Consider the following 13129-nt stretch of genomic DNA (forward strand, 5'->3'; position numbering starts at 1 on the left):
ACACTTGCTTCATGATGCATCTCATACCTCACAATGAACAAAGCTTTCTTACCATGCCGATGTATGACAACGTGGGAAAATTCTGCATGTTCATGCTTTATAATTTTTCACCACCCATATGTTCTTCTCTAAAGTGTAGGGCCGTACTCATCCATACTTTCTTGAACCTATTCCTTTATTTGCGAGTTAGACCATATCATTAGCCCATGTTATCTCTCTCTCCCTTTGGTGCATGACAAGGTGTTGGGGCTAGGGAAGTGCTCCTCTGTTTATGTACACCATGCCGTGCATGCCCTTGAAAAATCAAAAGTTTGTGCGTCATACCCTACTAGAGTACTTGATTGTTTTAAATCACAATCATGCTTGCCCAAACCACTTCCTCCTACATACCTTTCTCTCCTAGCCATGTTGGGGACTCCCAATCACCACCCTCATCTCCTCGGTCTTCAAGCATCAAGAGTTCTTGATCAGCTCAACATAGTGTATGTGACCTGTTTGATGATGCCCCCCCCGCCCTCCCCCCCCCCGGGCCTTTTCCTTTCCCCCCGTCTCTCGCTAAGCTATTAATTTGGTGACCTACCGTGTGAGAGAGAGAGAGAGAGAGAGAGAGAGGATATACTTGCATTGGACCAAAAATTGTCACTAGCAGGGAGAGAAAATTGGGGCCTTCTTCTATCGCGCTCTGTGCAGCGTCCTCAGCTTAAAGCAGCTTTCGATCCGCTTCAGCATGCCCGTCCGACAACTCCACTCCTAGTACGTGTTGCTCTGCTTATATTGCAATCTTGTCTGTGTGTTTGTACCTTGAGGTATGAGATACTCTTTTCGTTTTCTCCAGTGGGGAGGGCGAGGGGTGTTCTCCGTTTTCTCTGTGTGGGTTTTTTGGAGCGTATGCGCGCGCGTGCGTGTGTGTTGTGTATGTGTGTGTGTGTGTGTGAGAGAGAGAGAGAGAGAGAGAGAGAGAGAGAGAGAGAGAGAGAGAGAGAGAGAGAGCCATTTCTCTGCTCTGCTTTTTGTTCAGTCAAGGGAAAATCACCTTATGTACAAGCTTTTTACGTTGCCAGACGGGTGTTAATCTGCAAAAACAAGTCAAGTGCCTCCTGGTTATATAGTATTTTGAGCAGAGATTCTATGTATGTATCGTTGGTCACGTAGAGCATGAGCCCTGTTTTCTTCTCGAATGCATCTGCATGTGTGCTTCATGGACTTTTTACTTGGCCAGTGTGTTTGAGCTTCCTCGGTCTATAATTTGAACATGTTCGGCTTGAACTCTGTATGGATTTTGTGAAGAGGGTTTTCTGTAACTTCATTTGTCCTATCTTTACATTTTGGATAGTATCAAAGGTTGTGACAGGGTTGGCATTTTGCATTCCATCTTATGTGACTCCTTCCTGAAAATGCTTCCCCAATTTATGAAGGTTTGGCATCTTGCAGGTGGGTTTTGTTGCATTTTAATGTGACTCCTTTTTGAAAATGCTTCCACAATTTTCTGGCAGTAGCAGTGTACCTCGCACAGATGCTCCGCATGTGCAACCTCTGCATGTGAACACCTTTCCTATTGTAGAGTTTTCAGAACCACCCATGGAGACTCCCCTTGATTTGAACTTTTCTCAGAGGGGTATACACAATACGGTAAGGGTACAAAACGAGCTCGATAGCACGTTACAGCCCAAGAGCTCTGAAGAAAATGCTGGTATGTCACAAGAGGACCTTGTTATGGGGGGCGATGAAGTAGCTGTGGCAAGCAGTGGGGGGAATATTGATGCTGTTGAAACACCTGTCTCTAAGACAAGAGGAGGTGTGACCGACACTCCCTTATCCAAAACTAGAGCAGGGTCTGCAGCTGCTACGTCTTTGACGCCACAAAAAGCGGTCACTCAATGGACACTTAATGAGATGAATGTGCTCTTTGAAGCCAAAAAAGCGCAGGCCGAGAAGGCCGAGTCTGGCCCGAGGAAGCTGAGATCGTCCACACCTGGAAAATGGGAAGAGATCGCTGAGTCTTGCAAAGCATTGGGTGTACAGAAATCAGCTTCCCAGTGCCGCGAGAAGTGGGAAAGGCTTTGGCCTGCTTTTAGAACAATCTTGGATTGGGAGTTAAGGGTTTCAGAAAAAAAAACTAGCTACTGGACAATGACAGAAGAGGAGAGGATGCAAGGTCGGTTCCCAAGTGTATTCGAGAGAGAGGTCTATGATGCTATGTTGGCTCGATTTGGTTTCGTGACGTCTTTAAATCCTGCATCTCCAATTCTCATTTCACTTAATGTGGACTCAGGTTGGTTTTCACATGGTGTAGTCGTTCCTTTTTTATTGCATTCACTGTATGTATAATTGGGTGTGCATTATGGCTGTGTTGGATCATATAGGTGGCACTGTAGTGACCTCATACAATGAACCAGGTCAAGCGGGAATTTCCACAGATATTGGCAAGGAAGTGGGGCAGAATGGGGTTGTGGGAGGGGAAGATGGACAACTGATAGTTGAGCAAAAGACATCTGGTCGCAAGCGCAAAGCCACTGAACGTGGAAGTGCAACGAAGCAGTCAGCTTCTGACAACAACAAGAAGGTGACTATTCTGCTAGACCCAAAAGAGGAAGCTATAGGCAATGCAGCTCCAAGTCCTTCAAGGGAGCCACGGTCAAGTAAGTCCAAGGTTCCGTTGAGCCCGCTAGATATTACTGAGCGGAGGCTGTTGTTGGAAGAGAGAAAGATGAAATTGGCGGAGCAACGGTTCTCTCTCGAAGAAAAGAAACTGGAAGCCACTATAGAGATTGGCAAGGGCTTGATTGCATCAATGGAGAGGATGACAGGCACAATATCGGGTCTTGGGCCAACTCCTCAACATCGATAAGGTTCAGTGCTTTCTCCTTCTTACTGGTTGACATTATTTGCACCAACCATGAGCTTAGATTGTAGGGTTTATGATCCGTGGGTGCAACGTAACCTGTGGCTTAAGGAGTATTTTTGGTAGTCAATCTCACTCTGTATGTAGTGTCAACATGTAGTGTCTCGTTGTATATGGTGCTGTTTTGATTTAACAGATTATTGCGCTTGGTAATGGCATTCACAATTATATCGACTGACCAGGGTTAGCATTTGATTTGAGACTGGCTGTGCTAGTTGATCAATTTTGTTTATCAATTTCATTTGTGAAATGTCTTGGTGTGATGTTTATCAATGTTTCAGGTGGGGATTTTCAAGATTAATCCTTCCCATGTATTGTATTCATGACTTCCATCAGACATAAGTGATTCGTACTCGTGGTATTGAAGCATCTGTCTGTAGAGGCTGCTGGCATGTCTTATCCCTTGCTACTTTGACAGCAATGTCGATCGTACATGGTTGGTTTCCTCGACAACTTTGCTTAAGCAGATGGGACATTTTACTCATCTCATTGGAAAAAGGTTTCCAGCTATATTCCAACCCAAACTTTTGTGATCTTGTCCTTTTTATGATATTTTATAGTGGAACAGAATTAATATGCCGTGCCATTCATAATTCTGATTACCTACACTATTGAATGTTAAATGGAAAGATTCCCACAGATGATAATGGCTTCAACCTCTCAGTTTTAAGGGTAAGGTCATTTTTTTATTATGGGGCCTGTATCAAGCATAACAGTTCTATGGGTCTTGTAAAATGGTGCAAAAGGAGACTTTCTTAAGCGGGCGGCTACAGCAGGAATAACCTTGTCCAGAGACATGCTACTTGTTGCGAAGTTTGAGGATTACCATCACCCATTGTAATGGACTATCAGTTTTTATGTCAAAACATCATCACGATTTCCATATCTCAGGAAGAATGCTGAATCGTGGGGTTTTTAAATTTTGTGGATAAGAGACTCTCATTAAAAAACAGAGACGTTTTCTAATCTTGCTGAAACTGTTAAAAGTCTGGAAGTAGAAGTTGTGTTCTACGAGCTCTCAGCTCCAGAGATGAAGAATGTTGATTATTGTTTTACTTGCATGTGTGCCACATTGCCTCGGGCCGTTTATATATATATATATATATATATATATGTGTGTGTGTGTGTGTGTGTGTGTGTGTGTGTGTGTGTATATATATAGAGAGAGAGAGAGAGAGAGAGAGAGAGAGAGAGATGATCAGTACCAGCTTGCTATCATCTTACTCGTGCCTTGGTACTAAGTGTCCTTGGCTGGACCTTGCACTTAAAATCTTATAAGTTTGTCATGTTGGCTTTCTTTGGCCTCCGCATGGAGTTCTGTGACACGACCTTCCTGAATTCCTAGGGTTTTCTAGATTTCAAACTTGTGCATCTTGGCTGTACTCCCAGGGAGTTTGTTTGCCCTGCCTCGTAATGAGTCGAGGCTGTGCTGGAATCTATTGCAGATGTTAGATCATTCGAGTGCCACATGTAGCAAAATGCTCAGGACACTTGTTTCCTTTGCTTTGGCACTATTTTTTGCATGGTTGCTAGGGCTTTTGGAAATTTCCTGGATTTTTCCAGCATTAAGGTGGATATCTCCTAAAGCAACTGGAGAGGCTTAATGGGCATTGCTGTCAGTAGACTATAAAACACATTTGTCTCTCATTCTTCAATAGAGAGAGCAAGACTTGCATGATGCCATCCACACCTCTTTTCATAGATTGATGAACCAGCATAGCTTCGTTCAATGCTTTCCACACTACGCACAAGATAGGATATTCAAAATCAGAACTTAATAATCATGCAAAGATAGGACCTTGTCCCCCCCCCCCCCCCACACCCCTCGACATAAGTAAATGCAGGATAAGGTCGACGACTTGGAGAATGAGGGCTGTTGGATGCACATGACCCACCCATGCACATGTTAAATAGTGAGGAGGCTTGCCCCTTATGCCTTGGCTACCCATTTGTTTTACAAAGCTGTTCAAATGAATAAAGATTTCTCCTCTAGGAAGGTGGTAGCATTTTATTCTCTTTTCCTTGGAGAACAATAGGCTGATTTAAGTCTCAACCATATTGAGAGTCAATGTCTGAGGGGTAACCGATCCTCCCAAGGGCCCACTATGAGCAGACATAACTTTTACTGAAATGGGCTTGTTTTGGTGACATGAGCTTGAATTTGAATCTCGAGAAGAGAGATTTCTTCTCAAGAAAGAGGTGAGTTGAATTAGAAAAGTGCTTAGATAGTGTACTCAAGGTTGAGGGTTCAAGCATAGCTTGATTGATGCATGCTTGATAGGAAAAGAGGCATCCACACTATCTAACATGGGCATAGTTAAATGGGATCAAGGGTGGAGACAAAAGCCATGTGCTCTTAACAAATTGTTGAGACATATGACATTTGGGTGTGCTATATTGTAAATGCGAGCCAATTTGTAAATTTGGGGCAATTTTGCAAAATTCGGACGGACCATTCACGATCTATGTGCACCACGGTTTGCGTCTCCACCCTTGATCCCATTTGAACATGCCCGTGTGGTACAATGTTGAGGGACTCGGAGTGCTTTTTGCAAGCTAATTAAAAGGCCAAACACCACATCAAACACAGAATGATTGGGCAACAAAGTTTCATGAAGATGACGATATGTTTACCCACACGGGTCATCCATGGGTGGGGGCATGCAAGGTCATAATTTTTTCATATGTCAATCAAACGCCATAAGATTGTAGGTATGGAATTTTTTTCCCCCTCTTCATCTTCTCAGTGGATAGTAAGTTATCACTAGCCTAAGAGAACTTGACAATATACTCAGGGCATATGCTTGTTTCTAATGCCACTTGAAAGAAACTGAGAGACACTTTTGCTAAAAACAAACAAATGCTTGAGCGTGTTATAAGGAGGGAAACTTGAATCGTGGATTCTCATTCATAGTGTTGTTAAGGTGCTCTTAATGCAAAAGAAAAAGAGAGCATTAATTACGTCACTATTTTTTAGAAATTTGTCCCCCACATATCACTTAATAAATTTACGATGTGTGACTCACTTTTTTGTCATCTCACAGATATAACTAATGCACAGAGGATCCCACTCTTTCTTTAGGTCCATTGAGAGAGAGAGAGAGAGAGAGAGAGAGAGAGAGAGAGAGAGAGAGAGAGACGTCGGCAAGAAACCTTCCAAGGTAGATGTGTGGGTTAACTTCCTAGACTACCCAATTGAGCTTTACCCTTGGCTTAAGCAAATAGGATCACATGTAGGGAAAGTCCTAGGGCAGAAACCCTCTAATGGCATCAACCCCAAGTGGGGTCCTCAATTGCTAGTATCAACTGTAGAAGTTGATACTAATTCCCCTCTCAAAGATCACATTCAGCTCCAAGACCAGGTGGAACAAATTCTACATGTGCAAAAGGTAATATACATAAACCTACCCAATGCATGCTTCCATTGCATCCAACAGGGCCATTTGATTAAGGATTGTCCAGAGCTTGCCAATAAAATCGAGAAGGAGGTTGATAAAGCAAAAGACTCTACTGAAGATTTTGAACAAGTAAACACGAGGGTCAATTATAGAAACAGAAACACTGCAAGGAACAACTCCAATAGGTATGTCAATAAGTTTGGGGCTCTTCTAGATGAGGTGTTTGACCCTTCAGTTTATGATGAAGAACCTAAACCTGAAGACAATAAGAGAATGGTTTACCACAGTAATACATAGAAAAAACACATATTCAGATTGACTCTTTGATACCTCATGAAAGCCCAATGGAAAAGGCCAGGGGCATGTCCTCAGAATATGGTTCTTCAGACAGTGAACCTGGCATCTCAACAACACAAGACCTCCAAGCATCCATGAACAGAGATGGGGGTCAATCAACAGGGTATTTGAAGAGGCCAACTTCTGCAATGAACTTCAAGAGCATGGTAATGTAGAGTTAAACAAAATTCTCAATCTCCTTTGAATTCAGTGGATATACTCATGACTCAAGCGGAAGAAGAAACTCTACCCTTACCAGGAGGTAAAACCAAAAGAAAGAAAGAGAAAAGCATAAACCCTAACATAGCATTAGTTTCTTTTGTAAAGCCTTCTAAAGAATCTAAACAATGAAGCAACCCACAATTGGCTTTTCTTTTAATTGCAAAGGGTTAACAAACCTTGTCAGACCTTTTGCATTAAGAAATGAATGCTAGACTTGAACCTGCAAAAGCAGATTTCATTTGTTTGTAGGAGCTTAAGGTAAAAGGTTTCTCTTGGGATGCTAACCTTCAAAAAATTAGTAGGGACCATAAGTGGTTTTCTTCTAACCACTCTGCAAGTAAAGGAGGTGTTGTGATTGGAGTCAATCTTAAGCATGAACAATTCATCTCTGAAGTAAACATTGGGCAAAAGCGGCAATGGAGTGCTGTTACTTTAAATGAACCGTTCAACTACACGGTTGTCAGTCTACATGCTTCAAACTCTATCTCTGAGAGGAATTCCATATGGGCAGAACTCAATTCTCTCAATTCTCCTCCGCTAATTATATGTGACTTTAATATGGTTACTTCTTTGAATGACACATACAATGTCTTGGGACAAGTCATTCAAGGCAGTGAAAAGCAAAGTTGGAAAGAGTTGACAGTCTAACACACTCTAGTTGACACCTCTGGAAACATTGGCTTCACCTGGGCTAACAACCAGTAGGGCAACTACTACAAAGCAACCATACTTGACAGGATGTATACGATAGTTGATCTGCTACAAAAATACTAGATGGTGAGCTGTAAATCTGACTCTCCTATCTTGTTGTCTGATCACAAACCTTTGTTGTTTTAGCCTCCATAAAGGTGAGCACTCATTCAAAGATGGCTAGTCACATATAGACAATTCTTTGTTTAAACTTGCATCAGTTAAAGCTTAGGTTAAGGATATTTTTGAAAGTGCTTTTAGTCTGCATAACAATGCGTGTACTGCTTGAGATGTATCCATAAAGGACACTCAAAAGACATTAAATTTCTTAAAAAAATAATCTAAGTAAATCAAATCTAAAAGAAGAATGATAATCAGCAAGTAGTTTTCTTTGCTTGAGACAAATTCTCTCATAGATCAGTCAACCCTTGAGCTCAATAATTTGAATGACCAACTTAGAAAGGAAGAGCTTCTTGAAGCCCAAGGTGCCCTTGCTTGGACTAGATAGTTATGGGCTGGGAAAATAGACAAACCTAATAAAAAAATGTTCTCTCTCTTTAAAAAACAAAGTGTAGGGATTTTATCCCTTACTTGAAAAACAAAGAAAGAAGTCATGCCTATTTCGATAAGGAGAATGTTGAAATACCCTGGGATTTCTTTTCCAATATTTTCTCTCCTCTCCTCTTGGGAAATAAGGTCATAAAAAATTCCAGAGCTAAAATTCCTCAAGTTAGGAAAAAAATATTGCCTAAGCATGTGCTTCACTGTTGGATGTACCTATCTCAAAGGGGGAGATTAGAGAAACCATTTAAAAGTCAAAACTTGGTAAATCCCCTAGGATTGATGGTGTTCCTAATGAATTTTATATTATTTACCAAGATTTTTTGACACCCTATCTATTACTAGCATGGAAAGAAGCTTTGGTTGTTAAACTAATCCACAAGAAGGGCTCAAGGGATGTTATCTAATTGGCAACCTATCACCTGTCTGACTTCTATATACAAGATCTTCTCCCTATCCTTAGTGAGGAGACTTAGCCCTCTCATGGACCAATTCATCTTGAAAGAGTAGAAGGGATTTATAAAGGGGAGATTCATTCTTTATGTAATAATTGCACTATGGGAAGGAAGGGAGTATGTAGAGGAATTTGAACAAGTTTTTTTTTTTCAAAATTGACTTTGATAAGGCTTATGAAAACATTGAATGTGATTTTATTTCACAAAGTTTATATGATATGGGTCTAGGCAGATTCTTCATCAGATTGTGCATAATCTTTTTGGGAATGCATAAGCTAGTATTGCTATGAATGGTACTCTTACTGAAGCTATCCCTTTACTCTTGGAATTAGGGTTGCAGAGAAACACACACAGCTTGGAGAAGACGAAGGAAGCTCAAGGCACACAATAGAGACTGTGTTACTTAGTGTGCAATGGAAAGATAGATAGCCCTAGAGTGATGGGCGTATATACAATGCACGGGGGAAAAAACCTCCTAAAGAGGGAAAAAATACCCCGGCGGTCCTAGTGTGTTCACACACATCACTACCACATGTATATGGTAACATTTACATAAATCCATTAGACATGGATCTATGCTATCTATTCTGATGCATTGGGTTGGCTGGTTAAAGATGAAATGCAACAAGGAAAACTTAAAGCTATAGACATCCTTGATACTGTGGAGCTATTATATCTTCACCAGTTTGCTAATGATACCAATGCAATAGTAAGGATTGACTTGAAGTCTGTTGAGAAATTTTGGGCTTGCTTTAACACTTTTTGTCTGGCCAATGGCTCTATTATTAATCACTCTAAAATAGGTTACATAATTTCTAAAGGACCCTGCCCAGTAGTTATTGTTCAAGGTACTTGCAAAGAGATTGAATAAGGACAGATCTTCAGGTTTCTAGGTATTCCAATGGGATTTAATGTATCCTTCAACCACAGATGGGACTGGGTATTGGAGAGATTGAGAAAGAATCTCTTTCTATGGAAGAATCATCAACCTAACTTATTTGCTAGAGTCTTTGTTTTGAATCACTTTCTACTTTGGTTTTCTTCTTATCTTGTTGGTCTCCTCAACACCAACTCAATAAGGTTTTCTCCTTGGCAAGAAGATTCCTCTAGGGTGGATCAGAGGAAGTGAACAAAATTCCAAAAGTATTTTGGAATTTCTGTTGTAGTCCCAAAGAACAAGGAGGCTTGGGAATTCTCACCCTTCAATGCCTTGCTACCAAGCTAGCCAGCAAATGTGTTATGAGGGCATCCTCCTCCTCCGACTTCTGGGATATTTTGATTCAAAGAAGAAAAAACCAGCTCCACTTGAAGGGTTATAGGGCTTGGTCAGGGTTCTCACTCCAAGAGGTATTAGTTTGTGCTAATTTTATCCCTAGAGGGGCTACTCTTGCTTGCAGGTTTTGGAATGCTTAGAATAGTCAAAAGTCCAGTTGGTCTCCTCCAAAAGCTTGGAGATTTTCATTTCAGTTTTGGATTCAAGAGTCAATCTAGTGTGGATGGTTTGCCATTGTGACCAATGATGGGAGTAATAGCTTTTGCTAAATGGGGTATAGACTTTGTAGGACCTATACAACCACCAACATACAAAACATAGGCACAATATATCATTGATGCCGCTGACTATCTCACCAAATGGGTGGAAGCGAAGGTACTAGGAAGAATGATGCACGAACAACAACAACAACATTCTTTTACGAATTCGTATTCACGAGGTACAGACTTCCCATAGAACTTGTCAGTGATAGAGGAACTCATTGCTTGAATGACGTGATAGAGCATCTTTTGAATGAGTTTATGGTTATCCATAACAAATCATCTCCTTATCACCCTCAAGACAATGGTCAAGCCAAACACAAGAACAAGATCCTAAGCCCAGTGCTAACAAACGATTGTTATTTCTCGACGCACTGACTGGGAAATGAACCTTCATTCAGTCTTGTGGGTGTATCGAGTTTCATTCAAAACAACTTTGAATACAACTCCTTTTAACTTGGTCTATGAGTTAGATGCAATTCTACCCATGGAGTTTTTTTTGCCAACACTACTCTCGTGCAACATGACATGAGTTGTCAAAATGTTTAGAAAACCTGGGACAACTTGATGAGCAACGGTTGGCAGCCAATGGGCATATCTATGCTTAGAAACAAAAGCAAAAACAATTCTTTGATACTCATATAATGACAAAAATCTTCAAATTGGGAGATTTGAAGCTGGTTTATTCTATGAAACAACATATTCCAAAGTTTAAAAAGAAAGGATATGGTCTTTTTGTGATTGAAAATGTTTCACCAAGTGGGGCTATCAAACTAGCCACATTAGATGGAGAGATCATGGAATATTGAATTAGTGGATCCCGACTGCGAAAGTATAATCTACCGCTAACAAATGGTCTTTTAGAAAGAATGCATGCAACGAAGGAAAGAAAGCTTAAAAGGTAGCAGGTGATTCAAGAAGCCTAAGAGGAAGCGTGCATTCAAATTCTGAAGCAGAAAGCAACCATGCGATCGATCCCTTAAGTTCTACCCCTCAATACCCTCCAGATTCAACCCCTAGCTGATGATGAGGTAGAGACCGATGAAGAATGGCTGGATGGTCTTGATATGTGGATCGTAGTAAATCTGAAAGAGGATTACAGGGCCAAGGTCTTAGCAGATACATGTGCCATAATCAATGTGGTCAGCTATTCTACTTATCGCAGAGCAACTACTCAACCGCTTGAGTATTGTCAAGCTACAATGAAAGGATGCAACAAAAAAGAAACTCCAACTTTAGGGAAAATCAACTTGAATATCATTGTTCATGGATTATGTTGCCCGCATACTTTCATATGCATAGCGAATGAACATATGAATGAAGACTTACTATTGGGAGTTCTATAGATGCAAACTTATAAAGCAATCCAAGGTTGGGATGCCAAAATTCAGAAGCTTACAGTTAAAGGAGGACAACGGAAGGTTCTGTTTGCATGCAAAAAGGAAGAATGGAAAGAAAGTCTACAAAATTTCCAGTATACAAAGCACGACCCTTTTGATACACTTACAACTCCTACTTCCCGAAAGAATTATTCTCACCGTCATCACATGCAAGGAACTAGGAATATTTGGATACCTAAAAGTCATCTCATCAATAGCTCTCAGCAAATTTGGGTGCCTAAAGAGCTGCTGCACCCTAAAAAGAAGCCTACTATGGCACTATCCTACCCACATCAACAACCGAGATGACAACTACCAAAGACAAAATGGGTACCTAAGCAAAAACTTGAAATCAAGTCAGAGCTGAAGACTGGTTGCATTGTATGTGAAGTGCACTATTACTCCTCACATTCATTCAGAAAAATTTGCAAAACAAGCTTGGGATATTCTGGTTGGTCTTTATGCAAGTCGCAATGAGACAAAAATTGCATTGCTAGGTAAAGAGCTAGAGTCAAAGATTATGCGTGAGGAAGATGACATGGACACTTTCCTTGTTGGTGTTAAGGATATCAATGAGCAACTTATTTCTGTAGGTGAAGTCATTTCAGACAGTTCCCTTGTGCATACTGTTCTTGATGCCTTGCCAGATTCTTACCATACTTTTGCTAGTACTTGGAAACTTATGACCCAAGGAAATCCTGAAGTTGTTAAGTTTGATGCACTATGCACATTGTTGTTGTAAGAGTCACTTTCTAGAAAAAATGGGACTAGACAACATGCACTTGAACATGCCTTTATTGCTGCTCAAAGAAAGGGTGGTAACAACAATGTAGCCACTTCTCATGAGTGGTAAATCACATGTTCCTAATGATTCTACTGGCATCAATTCATATGGGAATTCTGGTGGAAAGGGAAAAAAGAAGATGCGTTGCCACTATTGTAAAGCTAATGATTATTTGATCAAGCAGTGTCCTAAGTTAAAGGCCAAAGAGGCTAAGAAGAAAGAGTCTGGTTCCACTACTAATGTTGGTTCCACTACAAATGTAGCTATTGTTGAGTCTTTTGTGAAAAGATACTGTGATGCTGATGTTGATGCAAAATGGGCTTTTAGTGCAGAGTGTAGCTATAATCTTGCTGTCCATGATGCATGCATGTTAGTTGCTACAGATTCACATATGTGGTATTTTGACAGTGGTGCTACAAAGAACATTACCTCACATAATGATTTGTTTACCTATCTTGAGTCTGCCCCTCATGGGAATTCAGTTAATTGTGCCAACAATGCCTCTTATCCGGTTCAGGGAGAGATTGTGCTAACTACTGCAAATGGCAGTTCTTTCACACTTGTTGATGCACTTTATGTACATGGGATCAAGAAGAATATTTTGTCTGTATCTGTGCTTGCTAGACTTGGACTTGTAGTCAAATTTGTGGATGACAGATGTACAATACATGATCTCAGTTTTGGTGATGAACTTGTTGCATCTAGCATTTTATGTCGTGGGCTGTATAATCTCACTTTGTATGACAAGTGTGGGTAGAATTTTGCAAATGCAATTGTGGATTCTAAGGCTATTTCAAATGCAAAACTTTGGCATGCACGTTTTGGACTTCTGAAATTTACCAGTTTGCTGCGTTTCCAAAAATCTTATA

At 40.7% G+C, this 13129-nt stretch overlaps 1 protein-coding gene across 2 annotated transcripts; it reads left to right on the plus strand.

The window, feature by feature from the left end:
* The first annotated feature begins 597 nt into the window (after window positions 1-597).
* LOC147455379 (uncharacterized) lies at window positions 598-3076 on the plus strand. Of its 2 annotated transcripts, XM_086514159.1 has the most exons (4): window positions 610-753; window positions 1019-1130; window positions 1432-2272; window positions 2364-3076. In XM_086514159.1, the coding sequence occupies exons 3-4, from the start codon at window positions 1471-1473 to the stop codon at window positions 2846-2848; spliced, it is 1287 nt and encodes a 428-aa protein (XP_086370285.1). In that variant the 5' UTR covers window positions 610-753; window positions 1019-1130; window positions 1432-1470; the 3' UTR covers window positions 2849-3076. The 2 variants fall into 2 exon arrangements, with proteins under 2 accessions (XP_086370284.1, XP_086370285.1); XM_086514158.1 differs by lacking the exon at window positions 1019-1130 and having other exon boundaries at window positions 598-753.
* The last annotated feature ends 10053 nt before the right edge of the window (window positions 3077-13129 follow it).

Source organism: Adiantum capillus-veneris, chromosome 6 (genome assembly GCF_014529385.1).
Source record: "Adiantum capillus-veneris isolate H3 chromosome 6, ASM1452938v2, whole genome shotgun sequence".
NCBI lineage: Eukaryota > Viridiplantae > Streptophyta > Polypodiopsida > Polypodiales > Pteridaceae > Adiantum > Adiantum capillus-veneris.

Excerpts from the sequence above, each read along its gene's own strand:
- LOC147455379 (XM_086514158.1), top strand. The coding sequence starts at position 1,471 with ATGCTTCCACAATTTTCTGGCAGTAGCAGTGTACCTCGCACAGATGCT. Across the intron at positions 2,273-2,363 it reads TTCACTTAATGTGGACTCAG|GTGGCACTGTAGTGACCTCA; the intron begins GTTGGTTTTCAC and ends TGGATCATATAG.